The sequence below is a fragment of the Arabidopsis lyrata genome (assembly GCF_000004255.2).
Source record: "Arabidopsis lyrata subsp. lyrata unplaced genomic scaffold ARALYscaffold_4, whole genome shotgun sequence".
NCBI classification, from domain to species: Eukaryota; Viridiplantae; Streptophyta; class Magnoliopsida; order Brassicales; family Brassicaceae; genus Arabidopsis; species Arabidopsis lyrata.
Window position 1 is genome coordinate 3,892,006 of NW_003302552.1, and position 15,594 is coordinate 3,907,599.

The 15,594-nt window shown below is 40.4% G+C and overlaps 3 protein-coding genes across 3 annotated transcripts; 1 reads left to right on the plus strand and 2 right to left on the minus strand.

Annotated features, from left to right (window-relative positions):
- Positions 1 to 8,141: 8,141 nt before the first annotated feature.
- LOC9314900 lies at positions 8,142 to 9,738 on the minus strand. The gene has a single exon (XM_002880615.2). It carries the CDS (start codon positions 9,328 to 9,330, stop codon positions 8,266 to 8,268), a length of 1,065 nt encoding a protein of 354 aa, XP_002880661.1. The 5' UTR covers positions 9,331 to 9,738; the 3' UTR covers positions 8,142 to 8,265.
- Positions 9,739 to 12,547: 2,809 nt separating this feature from the next.
- On the plus strand, positions 12,548 to 13,289 carry LOC9316729 (60S ribosomal protein L39-1). Its single transcript, XM_002878787.2, has 3 exons — positions 12,548 to 12,657; positions 12,842 to 12,945; positions 13,027 to 13,289. The coding sequence occupies exons 1-3, from the start codon at positions 12,655 to 12,657 to the stop codon at positions 13,073 to 13,075; spliced, it is 156 nt and encodes a 51-aa protein (XP_002878833.1). The 5' UTR covers positions 12,548 to 12,654; the 3' UTR covers positions 13,076 to 13,289.
- A 1,367-nt stretch (positions 13,290 to 14,656) lies between these two features.
- On the minus strand, positions 14,657 to 15,080 carry LOC110228913. Its single transcript, XM_021027227.1, has one exon. It carries the CDS (start codon positions 14,972 to 14,974, stop codon positions 14,756 to 14,758), a length of 219 nt encoding a protein of 72 aa, XP_020882886.1. The 5' UTR covers positions 14,975 to 15,080; the 3' UTR covers positions 14,657 to 14,755.
- Positions 15,081 to 15,594: the final 514 nt, after the last annotated feature.

Consider the following 15,594-nt stretch of genomic DNA (forward strand, 5'->3'; position numbering starts at 1 on the left):
TCGACAGGTAAATATTTAAAGTTTTTTACTTAAAAACTTTTTGCTTCATGTTATTCACTCATTTTTATGTTAGGTTGCCGACAAGCACCGTCGCTTGTATGAAGAAAGGCAGCGGCTGGGACTCAAAAGGCAGACGCTCGAGGCTCGCATCGCCCGGGTGGAAAGGAAGATACGGGCCCTAGAGAGCGATCCCTTTCAATGGGAGTGGCGGAACTTCGACTCCGTTGCTGAGATCCCGAAGATGCTTTGGATGTATCTCCGCGCTAGAGGAGTCCCGGGTCCCGTGAATGCCCCTGTCTGCGCCGTTCCGTCCGACAGTGAAGAGGAAGAGGACTTGGAGGAGGAGGTCAGCAACTGCCGGAAACGCGTTCGGGATCGTTCCGAAGTGGATGCCACGAACAAGGCGTCCACTTCGGAAACTAAACCGGCGATGAAGGAGCCTGTTCCTGAGCCTCTCCCATAAATGTTCTTTAACTTCCTCACTTCTCTCTCTTTTTCTTTTAAAAAAACTCGTAATGGGCTTCGGCCCTTTTTATTTATGGAAATATTTGCAACTTTCCTCTCTTTTAAAATATTCTCGGAGATGCGCCTTTTAATGCAGGATCTGTTTGAGGGCATGAATCTCTCCGCGAATCACTCCATTCCTTGGATAGAATCCGCAGCTTGCTAAGGATATGGGGTTCCTATAAATTATAGGTTCAATTTCCCTTTACTTCTCACCCTTCTTTTCATTTTAGCAGGTATGGAGTTCAATCTTCGCTGTTCGGAGTCTATGCCCGACTTCTCCAGAATCGGAATGTGAATGAAGATGTTCCAAATGAGCCAAACAGGCAGCCTCCTCCACTTCGCGGCTTCTTGAGATCTCAGATCCGAGCCCCCTGTGCATTGATCAGGGATCTCCCAATCAGAGATCAAGGAACGGCGACGGCGTTCATAGAGGCGCTCGAGCTTCAACACCGGAAGCTTACGTCGGAAAAAAGGAGACTTCGGAAGAGGATTAACCGGATGCAACGCAGGCTTACTACAGTGTCAAGAAGTCTTCACATCCTTGAATCTCACCCCGGAGAGTGGATTGAGCTTGGGATTTCTGACTTTGCTCGAATTCCGGACTGCATGATGCCGATCCTCGATCTTGCTGGTCAAGGAGTTGAAGTGTTCTGCTCATCAACAAGATTTCCATAATCCGAAGTGTACGATGAAGGACATTCCGTCTTTTAGATAACGCTCTATTTCCAATCTTTTGTATGTTCGCATAGCCGAACCTTTATTTGCTTCACTTGTTCGCACAATCGAACCTTTTTCCTTTAATAAAGAAATAAAACAAATTTTTATTAATAGCTGAACTCATTTCCGAGCTGCCTACGTACCCATCTCGGGATCAAGCCACACCGTAGTTCATGTACAAAAATAATGCATATAGCTTTAAACATAAAACTTCTTTAAGTTGATCACATTCCAAGGTCGCTTCACTGGATTGTCTTCTAGGTCTTTCAACCTATAAACACCGTTTCGAACCACTTCGGTAATAATGTAAGGTCCTTCCCAATTAATACCGAGTTTTCCGGCACCTTCTTCTTTTTTGTTGTCAAAGACGCGCCTTAATACGTAATCTCCCACGAAGAACGGCCTACTTTTAACCTTTGAATTGTAATACCGGGCTGCTGCCTGTTGGTAATTCTGGATCCGAATTAGAGCTTGATCACGCCTTTCATTTATGGTATCTAGTGAATCGTTAAGCATTGCTGAATTTTCTTCCTCATTTAACGGTGCTTCTGTTCGACGAAGTCCGGGCACATTGAGTTCAGCTGGTACTACCGCCTCCATGCCATAAACCAAAGAGAATGGAGTTTCTCCTGTAGGTCGCCTAGGGGTTGTACGATAGGCCCACAGGACGGGTTGGAGTTCTTCATACCATCCTCCCTTTAGATGACTTAAGCGTTTCTTGAGATTGCTTAATATTGTCTTGTTCGCGGCTTCAGCTTGACCGTTTCCTTGCGGATATCGTGGAGTAGAATAACTTACTTTGATTCCCCAGTCCGCGCAAAAGGCATCAAACTCGTGTGAAATGAATTGTGGTCCATTATCAGTAACTATTTCGTACGGAACTCCATGTCGACATATAATGTTTTTCCAAATAAAAGTCTTCACCGCCGAATCCTTGATACCAACATACGCCTCAGCTTCAATCCATTTCGAAAAGTAGTCCGTAGGGACTAAAAGGTACTGTACACCTCGAGTTGATTTGTGCAATGGTCCAATGATGTCCATTGACCACCTCATAAACGGGTATGGGGCGGAAATGGAGGAGAATAATTCCGACGGTTGGTGGATCAATGGTGCATGGAGTTGACATCGCTTGCATCTTTGGGCGAACTTAACACAATCTGTGATCATAGTGGGCCAAAAATACCCCATTCTTTTAACTTTAAAAGCCATAGCTCTTCCTGATGAATGACTCCCGCATAATCCTTCATGCACCTCGCTCATGACGATTTCGACTTCGGGCCCAAAAATGCATAATAGGTAAGGGTCACTGACACCTCGTCTATATAACGTATCCTTCGACAGACAAAATTTCGCGCTAACGACTTTCATTTTCCTGGCCTGCCATTTATTCTTTGGGAGCTCTCCTGTCATGATGTAGTGCTTTATTGGCTCCCTCTAGTCAGCCCCCCAGTCTTTAGCCGGAATTTGGTCAACCTTGTGAAATACTCGTGGCTCTGGCTCGGGATGTTCGTTTGGTTCAAGAACATCCTCCTCGATTAACGGTTCGGTTTCTAATATTGTTTCTGGAATTATATCTTCAACTGAGGCAACGGGTTCCTTGTTAGATGTATTTGATCCCCTTGACTTCCTCCGTTTGTTGGAAGGCGGTTCGATATCTGGTTCGCCGCGGTCGCGTGCCGCTGCTCGAGATCTTGTAATGACGAGAGTTTCTTTGTTGTCTTGAATGCTTCGCTCCGAAATGCATTCTACTGGAATAACTCTCTTTAACCCGGGATCTGATGTTGACGCCAATGCGGCAAGTGCATCCGCAGTTGTATTCTCTCCCCGAGGTATGCGGATTAATTCGAATTTCGAAAAATTCTTAGATAAATCCTTTACCACTTCGAGGTACGCTTCCATTCTTGAATCTTTGGCTTCATAATCTCCATTAAATTGGTTAACTACTAATTGCGAATCGCAATAAGCCAATATTTCTTTAGCTCCAACTCCTTGTGCTAGTCGAAGTCCGGCAATAAGGGCTTCGTATTCTGCCTCGTTGTTGGAAGCATCGAATAATAATCGGAATGATTGTTCTAGAATTTCTGATGTTGGAGATTCCAACTTGATTCCCACTCCGGATCCTTGTTTTGTTGAAGACCCGTCTACGTGTAATTTCCAAGTTTGGTTCTCCGGTTGCTCTATCGTTCCAGGTATGGGTAGTTCGGTCAGGAAGTCTGCTAAGACCTGAGCTTTCATACTGATCCGGCTTTTGAACTCTATGTCGTACTCGCTTAATTCCACCGCCCATTTCGCCAAACGTCCGGACTGACTTGGACTATGAAGTATTGTTCGGAGTGGTTGGTTAGTTAATACTTCAACCGGATGGGATTGAAAATATGGACGCAGCTTCCGAGCCGAAGTTACCACTGCGAGTGCGAGTTTTTCCATCATTGTGTACCTGGTTTCCGGATCCGTCATTGACTTGCTCACGTAGTAAATTGGCTTCTGCTCTCCACGATCTTCCCGAACCAAGACTCCACTAACCGCGTGGTTTGAAACTGATACGTACAAATAAAGTTTTTCGTCCACTTCCGGTTTGGACAGTATAGGCGGAGTGGTTAAGTATGCCTTAAGCTGCCCAAAAGCTTCTTCACACTTCTCATCCCAAAGGAATCCTTTGTTCCCTTTTAGAATTTGGTAGAAAGGCAACGACTTATCTGTTGACCTCGAGATAAAACGATTCAAAGCCGCAATCCGCCCAGTCAACCGTTGTACTTCTTTGAAGTTTCTTGGAGATGGCATGTTTAGAAAGGCGTTAATTTGATTTGGATTAGCTTCAATCCCTCTTTCTGTCACGATATAGCCAAGAAATTCTCCGGATGGGACTCCAAATGTGCACTTCGCCGGGTTCAGCTTCATTTGATATTTATTGAGAATACCAAAACATTCCTCCAAATGTTTAACATGATCTTCTTTCTTCAATGATTTAACCAACATATCATCTATGTAGACTTCCATAGTCTTTCCGAGGTGATTGTGAAACATTTTGTTCACCAATCGTTGGTAAGTTGCTCCTGCATTTTTCAAACCAAAAGGCATTACCTTGTAACAGTAGATACCTCTATCTGTGATAAATGACGTCTTTTCTTGATCTTCGGGGTTCATCATTATCTGATTATAACCCGAGAAGGCATCCATGAACGTTAACAGCTCATTTCCAGCGGTGGACTCCACAAGTCGATCTATATGCGGCAGCGGGAAACTATCTTTGGGACATGCTTTATTCAGGTCTGTAAAATCGATGCAAACCCTATCTTTCCCATTCTTTTTCTTGACAACGACAGTGTTTGCCACCCATTCCGGATATTGCACTTCTCGTATGGACCCTATTTTCAAAAGTTTATCCACTTCATCATTTACTATTTTTGCCCGCTCCACTCCAAGCTTTCTTCTTTTTTGTTTCACCGGTTTGAAGCTTGGATCCACGTTTAGTTCATGACAAATTATACTCGGATTTATACCAGGCATGTCCGCTGCTGACCATGCAAATGATGCTTTGTTTTTCCTTAAGAGTTCGATCAAAGCTTCTTTTATTTGGCCAGTCAAAGTTGCTCCAATTCGAATTTTCTGGTCCGGCTTGTCTTCTTCCAATACCACTTCGATTACTACATCATCTTTCTTCTGCCCGCTAGGAAATTTTGTTCTTAGTCCTTCTTTTACGGGCTTCGTTAGTTGCTATTGAATCTTCATACGGTGGCTAGCTAGGTAGCACGTCCGCGAAGCTTCTTGATCTCCCCGAATTGTTTCCACCCCATTTGATGTTGGAAATTTGATACATTGATGGTATGTAGAGGGAACTGCTTTCATTCGATAAATCCAGGGAGTCCCAAGGATGATGTTGTAAGCTGCGGGCTTATCGAAGACAACGAAGTCCACAATCTTCGATACTTTTTTGGCAAGGACCGGTAGTTTGATTGTCCCGAGAGACATGGCTGATTCGCTTGTGAATGCAACTAATGGAGACGGAGGTCCTACTATGTCTCCTCGGCTGATTCCCATTTTTTTTAGAGTACTTAAAAAGATCAAGTCGACCGAACTGCCTGTATCTATAAGGATCCTTGATACTTCGAAGTTTGCGACATCAAGAGTAATGACTAGAGCATCGTCATGCGGTCTTTCGAGATGCCGCGTTTCTTCTTCGTTAAATGATATTGAAGCACCTTGAAAATCAATTTCTTCGCTCAAGCTTGCTTTGAGTAAGACATTTCGTCTATGTTTTTTGATGGAACTTATTGAGTCTCCGCAAAATCTGGAGCCTCCTAGAATCACATTGATCTTACCCTTCGAACTCCTTGGTTCTTCCTCGTTGGATAACCTCGGTCTTTTGGAATCTTGATCTTTGGAGTTTTCCTTTGCTTCGTGGTATTCCTTCACAAACTCTTTTATATTGAATTTAGGAAGATCGCCACTAGCCCAAAGCTCTGCGAGGTGCTTTTTAAGAACGCTGCAATCCTTGGTTAAATGTCCGGTTACTTTATGAATGTCGCAATATAGACTTTCATCACGGACCCAAGTGTTTGATCTTCCTTTCCCTTGGAATTGCTTTCCGACGGTATTGTTGAAGGGTTGCGACCCAAACTTCCTTGGTCCTTTGCTCTCCCTAGGCTCGAACTTCTTGGTAGGGACGGTGATTGCCGGCTTTTCTTGTTTATTCCGTTTGGCAAAACTTTCTTTTTCGTCTTCTACCTCCATCCAGTTGTTTGCGTGGAAGAGTGCATCCTGAATTGTGTCTGGTTTATGAAGTATTAAGTCTTCTTTAAACCTTGAATCATGTCGCAATCCTTTTCGTAGGGCAGATAAAGCTGATTGCTGTGAGATTCTTGGGAGCTTTGACAGCACTCCTTTGAATTTGGTGATGAAAACTCGAAGTGACTCATTAGATCCTTGCGTTAAGTTCCAAAGATCGGCATCCGAAACGCTTTTATCCACAAGGATAGAGTATTGTTTTAAGAACACGGCTGATAGTTCGTCGAAATTGCTGATCGAACCCGGCTCTAGTTGGGTGAACCACATTAGAGCTTGGCCACATAGATTCTCCGAAAACAGCTTGCAATAGCCTGCGTCCTCATCAGCCTCATCCAATTCGACTCTTCCTGCAGCGATCAGAAAGGCTGCGAGATAGCTTTTTGGATCCTCCAATCCGCTGTAAGGGTCCAATTTGAGTTTCCGGGAATCTTTGATCCTTAAACTCGCGTTTCGCGGGACGAAAGGTGTTCGCCTAGCTTCTTCAATGACTCGATTGATGTCTGGCTCTGAACTTGTAGCTTGATGAAATTTTGATTTCATTTCTTTTAATTCCTGGCTAACTTTCCTCATGGTCTCGAATTGGTCGAGGTTCTCCTGCTCGTACTGAGCTGCGAGTTGTTCTTCATCCCCGAGCTGCGTCTCTTCTTCCGACGTCTGAGCTACATTATTAGTAGCACCGGGAGTTGTTTGTCCGCTGGTTTCATTTCGTGCAGCGGAACTTGGCGAGTTGAATATCCCTCTTCGGATTCCCACCGGGTTTCCTGCACTTAAAGAGCGAACACGAGTTTGTATATTATTGACGTTTTGACTAAGAGGGATTATTCCTGCACTTAAAGAGCGAACACGAGTTTGTATATTATTCCTGCACTTCGGATTCCCACCGGGTTTCCCCACAGACGGCGCCAAAATGTGGAAGTCGGATTCACACACTCAAGTATTTTATTAAGCGGGAAAGATTATTCTTGAGGGACAAAAATGAATGTATAAAAAAAACTTATGAATTGTTACAAAAATTGATATAGTATTTCTTTCTCGAGAGGAAGCTCTCCTTTACATGGCCATTGGCCTCTATATTTATACATAGATAAACGACATTAAAATGAGTAATTAAGTACAATTATTTCTTCTTAAATGTGTCCGTTTTGATTCTTCGGCTTTAATGCTCAACGTTTGAATTTGAGTTGACTCTGATCTTCATGGGCCTCGCCTCTTTTGGCCCAAGTGTCCTTGAACCGACTTACCCGTGTCTTCTACACCGAACTCGTGTCACAGTGCAGTCACTTCGGATTCTCGAAATGGTGACAACCACTTCGACCGTCCCTTCGGCTCACGGGTCCAATGGGCTTCATCCTTTATGGGCCATTATCCTGATTACGTGGCAATCTTTGGTTGGTCTCGTACTTCTGGTGCGGGATCCGACACCAACAGCCCCCTCAAGATAATAGTTCTTCTAGCCATTAGTCTCGACAGAATCCATCACGCCCCATCGAAATAATGTTCTTTAAGCTATCTCGACATAATTGAGCCTTCCTTTGGGCTATCAATTAGTGGGGGTGATCGGGCCACTTTCCGGGCCGGATTAATGGGTCAGCGTATGGATCGGGCTCTGATACCATGTTAAGTTTCATGGGTTTCTAACTCAAAATCAATTGGCAATGAGTGGATTGGCCCAAGTCCCTTATATATTACTCAAGTTCCTTCCATCTTTCCAATGCGAGATTTTTCTCCACATTAAAATTTTGATTCCGCAATATTTATCATGTTAATATTCATCAAAATTTTACGTTTGAGAAAACTGATTCTACTATATATTTCGATATAAATGTTTTAGCTTATCTAAAACAAAAAATCCAGTTTAGTTTATCCATTATTCATCACTATTCCGCTATTACACTATTCAGTTGACGTAAAAAAAAAAAAAAGCACTTTACCATAACTAAGGAAGACTAGGAACTGGTGACCGGTTTTCAAATGGGAGGTTTGATCAACGACTAAATGAGACAACATTCCAAATTCTAACCTAGCTAGAAACCTTTTGTAATATCGATTACAAACTAATACTAATAGCAAAGTTTAAGTTCCTTTGACAAAAATTAAAGAAGATCTTACCTCAGATATTTCTTTATCTGTTGGAAGGTTAATATCGGATAATATATCAAAACTCTGATTCTTATACACTTTGGTATATCCTCAAATCCAATTGTTTGCTTTATATACAAAAAAAAAAATTGATAAAATAAGTTGAGTGTGTTTTTACTTCCTCCAAGCATAGATAATCAAAGAGAACCAACTCTTAGACCCAAAACTCCTCTCATCTTCCTCCCTACAACTAGGCCACTCCATCACAGAAGACATCCTAGAAGAACACCAATGACCATACGAAGTCCCCCAAAACGACGGCGTTCGAGAGTTCTCCTTCCGCAAAACTACATCGTCTCTTACACGCTTGTTCATCATCAACACGTCGTTTCCTTCAACATCTTGGTTCTCAAATCGGAGTAAGAACACGGCGGGAACTTTATCCGGTTTAACCTTATCCTTGTCACTAAACAACCAGTTATAAACATCCCATATTATCTGTATCGTAACGCCATCGATCACGATCTTTGAGTTTCCTCTAAATTTCCATTGAAGCTGATTAATCTTTAAAACACTCTTGTCTTCTACGCTAAACCGGAGATTAGCATCGTTGTTAACAACCTTGATGTCTATGCTAATCTCTCTTAGTTTTCCTTGAATCTTGATTTTCGTAGAGTAAACTCTGTTTCCAAACAGATTCTCTTTCTTGGACACCAAGATTTGTCTTCTAGGCCTTTGTTTCAAGTTTCCTTCGCCGATGAGAAGACCCACTTCGCCGGATACAAAGACAGCCACGTAAAACCCGGATTCCGGGTCAGGTCCTGATCCAAATCTTGCGTGAGTTAGGTCCCATACGACCCGAATATCCGGCTTTCGAGATATCTTCTTGGACCCTTGTTTTCTCCAAAAGGTCAAGGGCTTGATTTCGAGCCGGAAAGCGAAAGGAATGGAGTGACGGTAACAATCCGGAGAGTGGAGATAACAATTTGTGGAGTTGCATGAGTAGAAATGAAGGTGGAGAGAGCGGCGGAGGAAGGATTGAGACCATGAAAGAAAGAAAACGCCAACGTTAGTGAGGTAATGACATGTTGCGGTAGGGTCGCCGGAGGCGGAGATATACGATGGATTTGACGGTGATGGAAGAGACGACGGTAGATCGTCGTTGATGGCGGTGGCGGAAGGGTGGAAACAGGCGGATAAAGGAGAGGAACCACCGCGACCAAGAGCAGAGATTTTCATTTTTAGGTATCGTCAATTATGACTGGTTGATCTAATATACACATGCATACAAAAACATACTATAATTGTATGGATATGTCATATATGACTATTTGAATATTTATCTATACTTTTTGTTTTTTGACAACGAGTATTTATCTATACTTAGAGTTGGCTTATGTGTCTGAAAATGAGTTGTCATGTCGTGAAATTCAAAAGAGTGGGTCAATGTCGAAAGATTGAAAGCAACTTTGTGGATAAATTTTATAGACCGAAACAGACGTTCATTGATATTTTGTGCCGGTTTTCACATTATTGCTATATGTAGATTATGTTTTAGTTCAATTCTTTGGAAGTCACTTGACTTTTTCTTGTCTCTTTCCTTAACTCTTTTCCACTTATATTATTAGTTTTTTACGTTTGTAGTCACAGTGAAAGCTACCAAAAAATTTTAAAATGGTAAAGACAAATAGAATGTCTTGTTAAAGCTTGGTTCCTTACATTACATGTGTTCTGTTTGATAGTATACAATAGTAAATTACTATGGATAATTAGATGAAATGTTTAAGATTTTGGGATGTGTAAGATCTTTGTTTCTTGTTGGTTTAAGAGTAGGTTTTGGTCCATGATATAACAGATAGTTGTGGGAAGTAAATGCTCCAACAAATTACTAACATAATTTTGATCCTAGTAAGGAGAAGTCATGTTTAGTTAAGTTTGTGGATTGATACGAAGTTATGAAGTCTTATAATATGTAATTTTTTTTTTTATTCGTCATGTTTGATTCGTTATTGGGTTCCAGCTAACAAAAAGAAAAGGTTTGAAAATGTCCAACTACAAATTAAATATGGAAACGTACACCAATTCATTGCGAGATTGGTGCATTACTCGCTGCTTTTTGTTTCATACCAGACAATCCAAAACATGTGATTGATTTCTCAACTTTCATTCTCCAATCATTCACAAAATACCTACAAAAAAGTTAATATCCTCCAAAAAAAATTTATTGACCATTTTTTTTGGTAAATGGTGAGGAGACATTGTCTCCCTCATGTTATTAAAATAAAGTAAAATTACAACCGAACATTACGTGGAAACGCAGTCCCAATAACATCCTCAAGCAAAATCAGATTTACTACATCCGGACATTCTTCTAGCAAAAGAAACCCCAAATCCAACGAAAACGCATAGGATGCTAATCCATCGGCTAGACGATTAGACTCCCTATACACATGAGACACCCGGACTAACCAGTCCCTTGAAATAAAGTCATGACACAACCGTACTAGGAAGGACATAGGATGAGCATCGCTTACCCCTGACCGAATAAAACCTACCACCAACTCCGAATCCACTCTCAACTCCACCCGCCTATAGTCTCGGTCCCACGTAATCACTAGTCCGTAGTATATTCCCCATAACTCCGCCATCGGGGCTGGACATATACCAATATTAAGCGCGAACCCTCCCAACCAGAGTCCATCCCCATCCTGAATCACACCAGCAGCCGTCGCCAGCCCTGGGTTTCCACGAGATGCACCGTCCGTGTTCACTGCAACCCAGCCCTCTCCTGGTCGTAGCCATTACACCATCACCTCCGTTCTTTGACCCGCACGTTGACCAGCCCGAGCGTCCCTATTGGCCTGTTCATGAGCCTTGGTACCTTCCACAGCCAACTCTTTGAGAAAACGTGTTCTATCTCGACAATGCCCTCTCACCCTAAACACATTTCCACACCTCCATTTCCACGCCCACCAAGCTGCCATTCTGAAAAGAGTAGCCCAACTACCTCTCCCATTTTCATGACCTACATTCAAATTCACAAACAACCATTCCAATATAGATCGAGTGAAGAAAGTCTGTCTCTCCGGTTGAGGTACCAACCGCAGCCAAATACCCTCCATTACCGGACAATCCCGCAACACATGTATAATTGACTCATTCGCCCCGTTGCAAACCTGGCAAACCGCACTCTCACCAATATGCCTTCTTACTCTCTCCATATTTGTCATAATCACTTGATGAGCAACTAACCAAAAAAAGACCTTGACCCTTTCCGGAGCCACAACATCCCATACTCGCTGAAAAAATCTCTCCATACAAGGCAAAGGATCAGTCACCTGTGTAACAATGGAGTAAGCCGATCTTACCGAGAATTCACCATCCGCAGTTCCCAGCCAAGAGATCGAGTCTCCCATGAATGGTACTCCCTTCAACACTACCGCATGAATCCGCTTCAGAATACTTTGTGGAAGATATTGACTTAAAACTGTCAAGTTCTAACCGCAACCCACCGTCCAATACTCTTCTAGCCTCCTCCCAACGTCCTCACTTGGTACTTGTGCTATAGCCCGCTCCAATAAATTCTCTCCCAGTAGCCATCTATCCGTCCAAAACCTGATGGTCTTCCCATCTTCGAGAACCGAGCCTAGCCCACGCGACACCACCTCTCGTAGACCCACTCCAATACTTCTCCAAGTTGACGACCAGTTGCTCTTTGGCACCACCCATGAATGGTCATGAATCTCCCCCACTTTATACTAAAACAATAATTTTTTCAATAGTAAAACACAAATACTTCATCCAAGACATTTTTGCCCACCCCTAACAAAGGGTAGAGGATTCAATTAATTTAGCCAAATTTTAAAATAAGTTAGAAGTAGAAAATAGATTTGAGTTAAACCACTAAACAGCCGAAACTTGCAAAAACCTCTAACTCGGTTTCATTACTTTTACCATTCATTTTTTAAATTAATTAGAGTTAAAATTTAATCTCTCACCATTTATTTTTGAATCAATTATGAGTTGCCATTTTTTTGAGTGACATCTGTGGATTTGCCATTTTCTCTAAAGTCTTACGGATTTGCCATTTTTTAGATTATAAAAATAAGATTTAACATATGTTTTACCCGTTATATTTGGATTTAGTCGGTTCTATTTGTTCTTAGGGTTTAGTATTTGTTAATAAAATATGTATTTTAGAAAAAAAAATCAAAATTTTGAATTTTTGAGATGTTCGAAAATGGCTTAATACCTATAATCCCTTTTTTTTTCTACATGTTCTCAATCTCAAATGACGATACCAAATCGATGTCAATTTTCAAAAGATCAATTATCAACATTTTACTGCTGGAACGAAGCCTATGGCCGACCAGATATTAACCTAAGGCCTGAAAATAAGTTACATAAATGGGCCTTTGTGGCCCAATCGATAAAACCTAACCCTAAAATCGTGTCCCCGTATAAAAACTCACCGCCATCACTTTTCACAAGTTTCTTCTCCAGATTTAGGGTTTTCTCTTCGTTTCGGCTCGGTCCCAGAACCCAAGATCGCAAGGCTTCAAGATGGTAAATCCTCTCTCCTCTGCTTCAATCTTAATCTCCATTATCCTTTATTCTCAAATTAGTCTGTAAATGTTACGAAAGTTCGATACTTTGAATCATTTTGATAATTTACACTGAATTGTATCTAAATGTTAAGAAAGTTTGAGACTTTGAATCATTTTGATGATCTCTTCATTATATGAAACAGCCGTCGCACAAGTCGTTCATGATTAAGAAGAAGTTAGCGAAGAAAATGAGGCAAAACAGGCCTATTCCTCACTGGATTCGTCTTCGTACCGACAACACCATCAGGTTCGTTCATAGATAGCTTCTGTTTCTGATCGATTAGGTTTAGAATTAGTGAATCTTAAGTGGGTTTGTTTGTTTTTACAGGTACAATGCTAAGCGTAGGCACTGGCGCAGAACCAAGCTTGGATTCTAAGAGGTTACTTTTACCTATTGTGAAAGCTTTGTTCTTTCTTAAAGACATTGTTTTTTATTTTGTTTCGTTTTAGTGTTTCATCAGTTTTGATTGTTCACATTTGTGTAAGACAATCTTTAATCAGTTATGTTTTCAAATTTTCTATTGAAGAGTACTTATTGTAGTAACTCTGTGGTTTTCACTAGTTTTAAGATTTGGATTTGACTTTTGTTTATCTTGGTTTATGGGCTCATTGCTCTCAATCAGTAGAACCAAGTGTGTTATATCGTCCGAACCAAGTGCTTGAGGTTTTGAGGTTTATAGAAGTGTTGATGAGGTAATGAATGTACTGCTAATTCGATAATGGGTTAGTATCTTTGAGGTTTGTGAAGATACTCGAGTATGTTGCTATCTAGAATAGGTTGGTTACTAGTAGAATCAGATGGTATGAAATGAATCCTTTTAGATGTTTGCTAGGTTCATCTTTCTCTTGTTGGGTTTTTATAATCTTATATCAATGAAAGTTTAAGGGTTTGGCATTACAATGTGTATTGATTTAGGTAGATTTGTGCCATTTGGATTGAATCATCTCACCTTAATTACTCAACCTTTTTGAATTACCTGTGTACTTACCTTGATTACTTGTATTGAATTACTGGGTACTTAAATTACCTTGTTAGCTTATCTAAAAATATTTAAGCTATCTAAAATTATTTTTATGGTTTTGTTATTCTTTTATAATGATCCAATTTGCTTTAACAAATTTCTCATAATTTTATTAAATTATATTCTTTCCCTATCATTTCAATTGATGTTTAAGGTTTCTACACACAAATTAAAGAACACATACCTTTCATTTTATTTATTTCTTTTACGTAAAAATACCATTAAACAAAATGAACTCAACCAATTGTAAAAAATAATTTGTCAAATTCGAGGGTAATGTGTTTAGTATATAATAACTACACAAATTCGAGGGTAATGTGTTAAACACATACTCAAATGGGCAGATGGATTTTGTTTAAAACTGTTAAAGTAGTGCGTTGTTGGAAAAACATACAAAACGCAATGGTTAACACAAAAAGCAATGAGGTATTACAGAGGTAATTTTTTCCGGTTTGACCTTATTTTAATTGTCGTTTGGTGATTTGTTGTTTGGTCGGCTATGTGTTTTTGCTTCCATTTCTTTTATGTTCCCACCGTCGCTATTGACTGTTGGCACTTAGCATTGCGATTCTGATGCTTACTCTTAAAGACTAATCAAAGAGGATTAAAAAGAGGGATGACGTTTTTCTAGTTTCTTCTAATGTTTGGTTGCTTACATAATAATAGTTGAAAAAAATGATCAACCCACTCAAAATACATAATAATTAACAACGTTGAATAAACGCTTCTTGAAATTTATACACAAAAGTTGAACACAAGACATTACCACTCATGAATGTTATAACAAGGAACAAGTCAATTCTAAAAGTTACCATTATAAGTTGACAAAAATACCAATGTAGCATCATTCAAATCAACACACTTTATTTCTCTATATATATTACACACATAGATGTGTTGTATATACATAGCTAGTTCCATCAACGTTTTCTTCTTTCATTTTCATTCTCAAAATATCCATTTTGTTATCTAGCCTTCGGTATTATAGTTCAACATATAACCACTAATCCTTATTCAACTAAAGAATGTGGAGATTCATTTTGGTGATGTATCTTCTAGCTTTGGTCGGAAGGGGAACCTCGGGAAGACTGCCGATATGGGAGAAGGATTTAGGACGATTGCACGGTTTACATAACCAGCTTCAGCGAGGTCCAGTTCCTCCATCAGAACCGTCTCTATGCCACAATAGACTAAACCATCTTTCTCATCCAGAGGTTTACTCTTCCCAAACTTATGTTCTTTGCCCATGATCATGCTTATTTCGTCGTTGACAATGATTAAATCCCATTTGTTACTTTCTTTATCTCTGCTCAAACATAATTCATAGTTGTATCTGTGACATTTTGATCCGACTAATCAAACCTTGTCTAATAAGGTCAACATTTTAAACACAAGAAAATTCTTAAAAGATCCTTTAAACTTTATCACTACGAAGAAAGGAGTTCGATGGAAACGCAGTTAATGTGTGAGATCAAATATTAATTTGGTTTCGAGTAACATGGGACACAATTAGAGCATGGAGACGAAAACACTTGAAAGAAAGTATAATAAGCCAACAAAATGATAGAACTCACAAAGAAAGTGAAAAGTTCACATCACAGCCAAACTAGCTAGTCACTATTTTATAAAGTTGAGATCCTCTACATGGTCTACAAAGACTCTAACGTTTCTACGATTCGCAAACGCGTCATGGTTAGCTTCAAAACCTTGGATTTCAACTCTTTGGTGTGTGTTCCTTATGGGATTGAAGTAGAAAACATAAAACAGTTTAGATGTATCGTATATCAACCAAACAACGTCACCTGTAGAAGTCACGGAAACACTGCCGTCGTCAACAAATGTATCTTTCCCGAAAAAGTAGACATGTTGCCGCT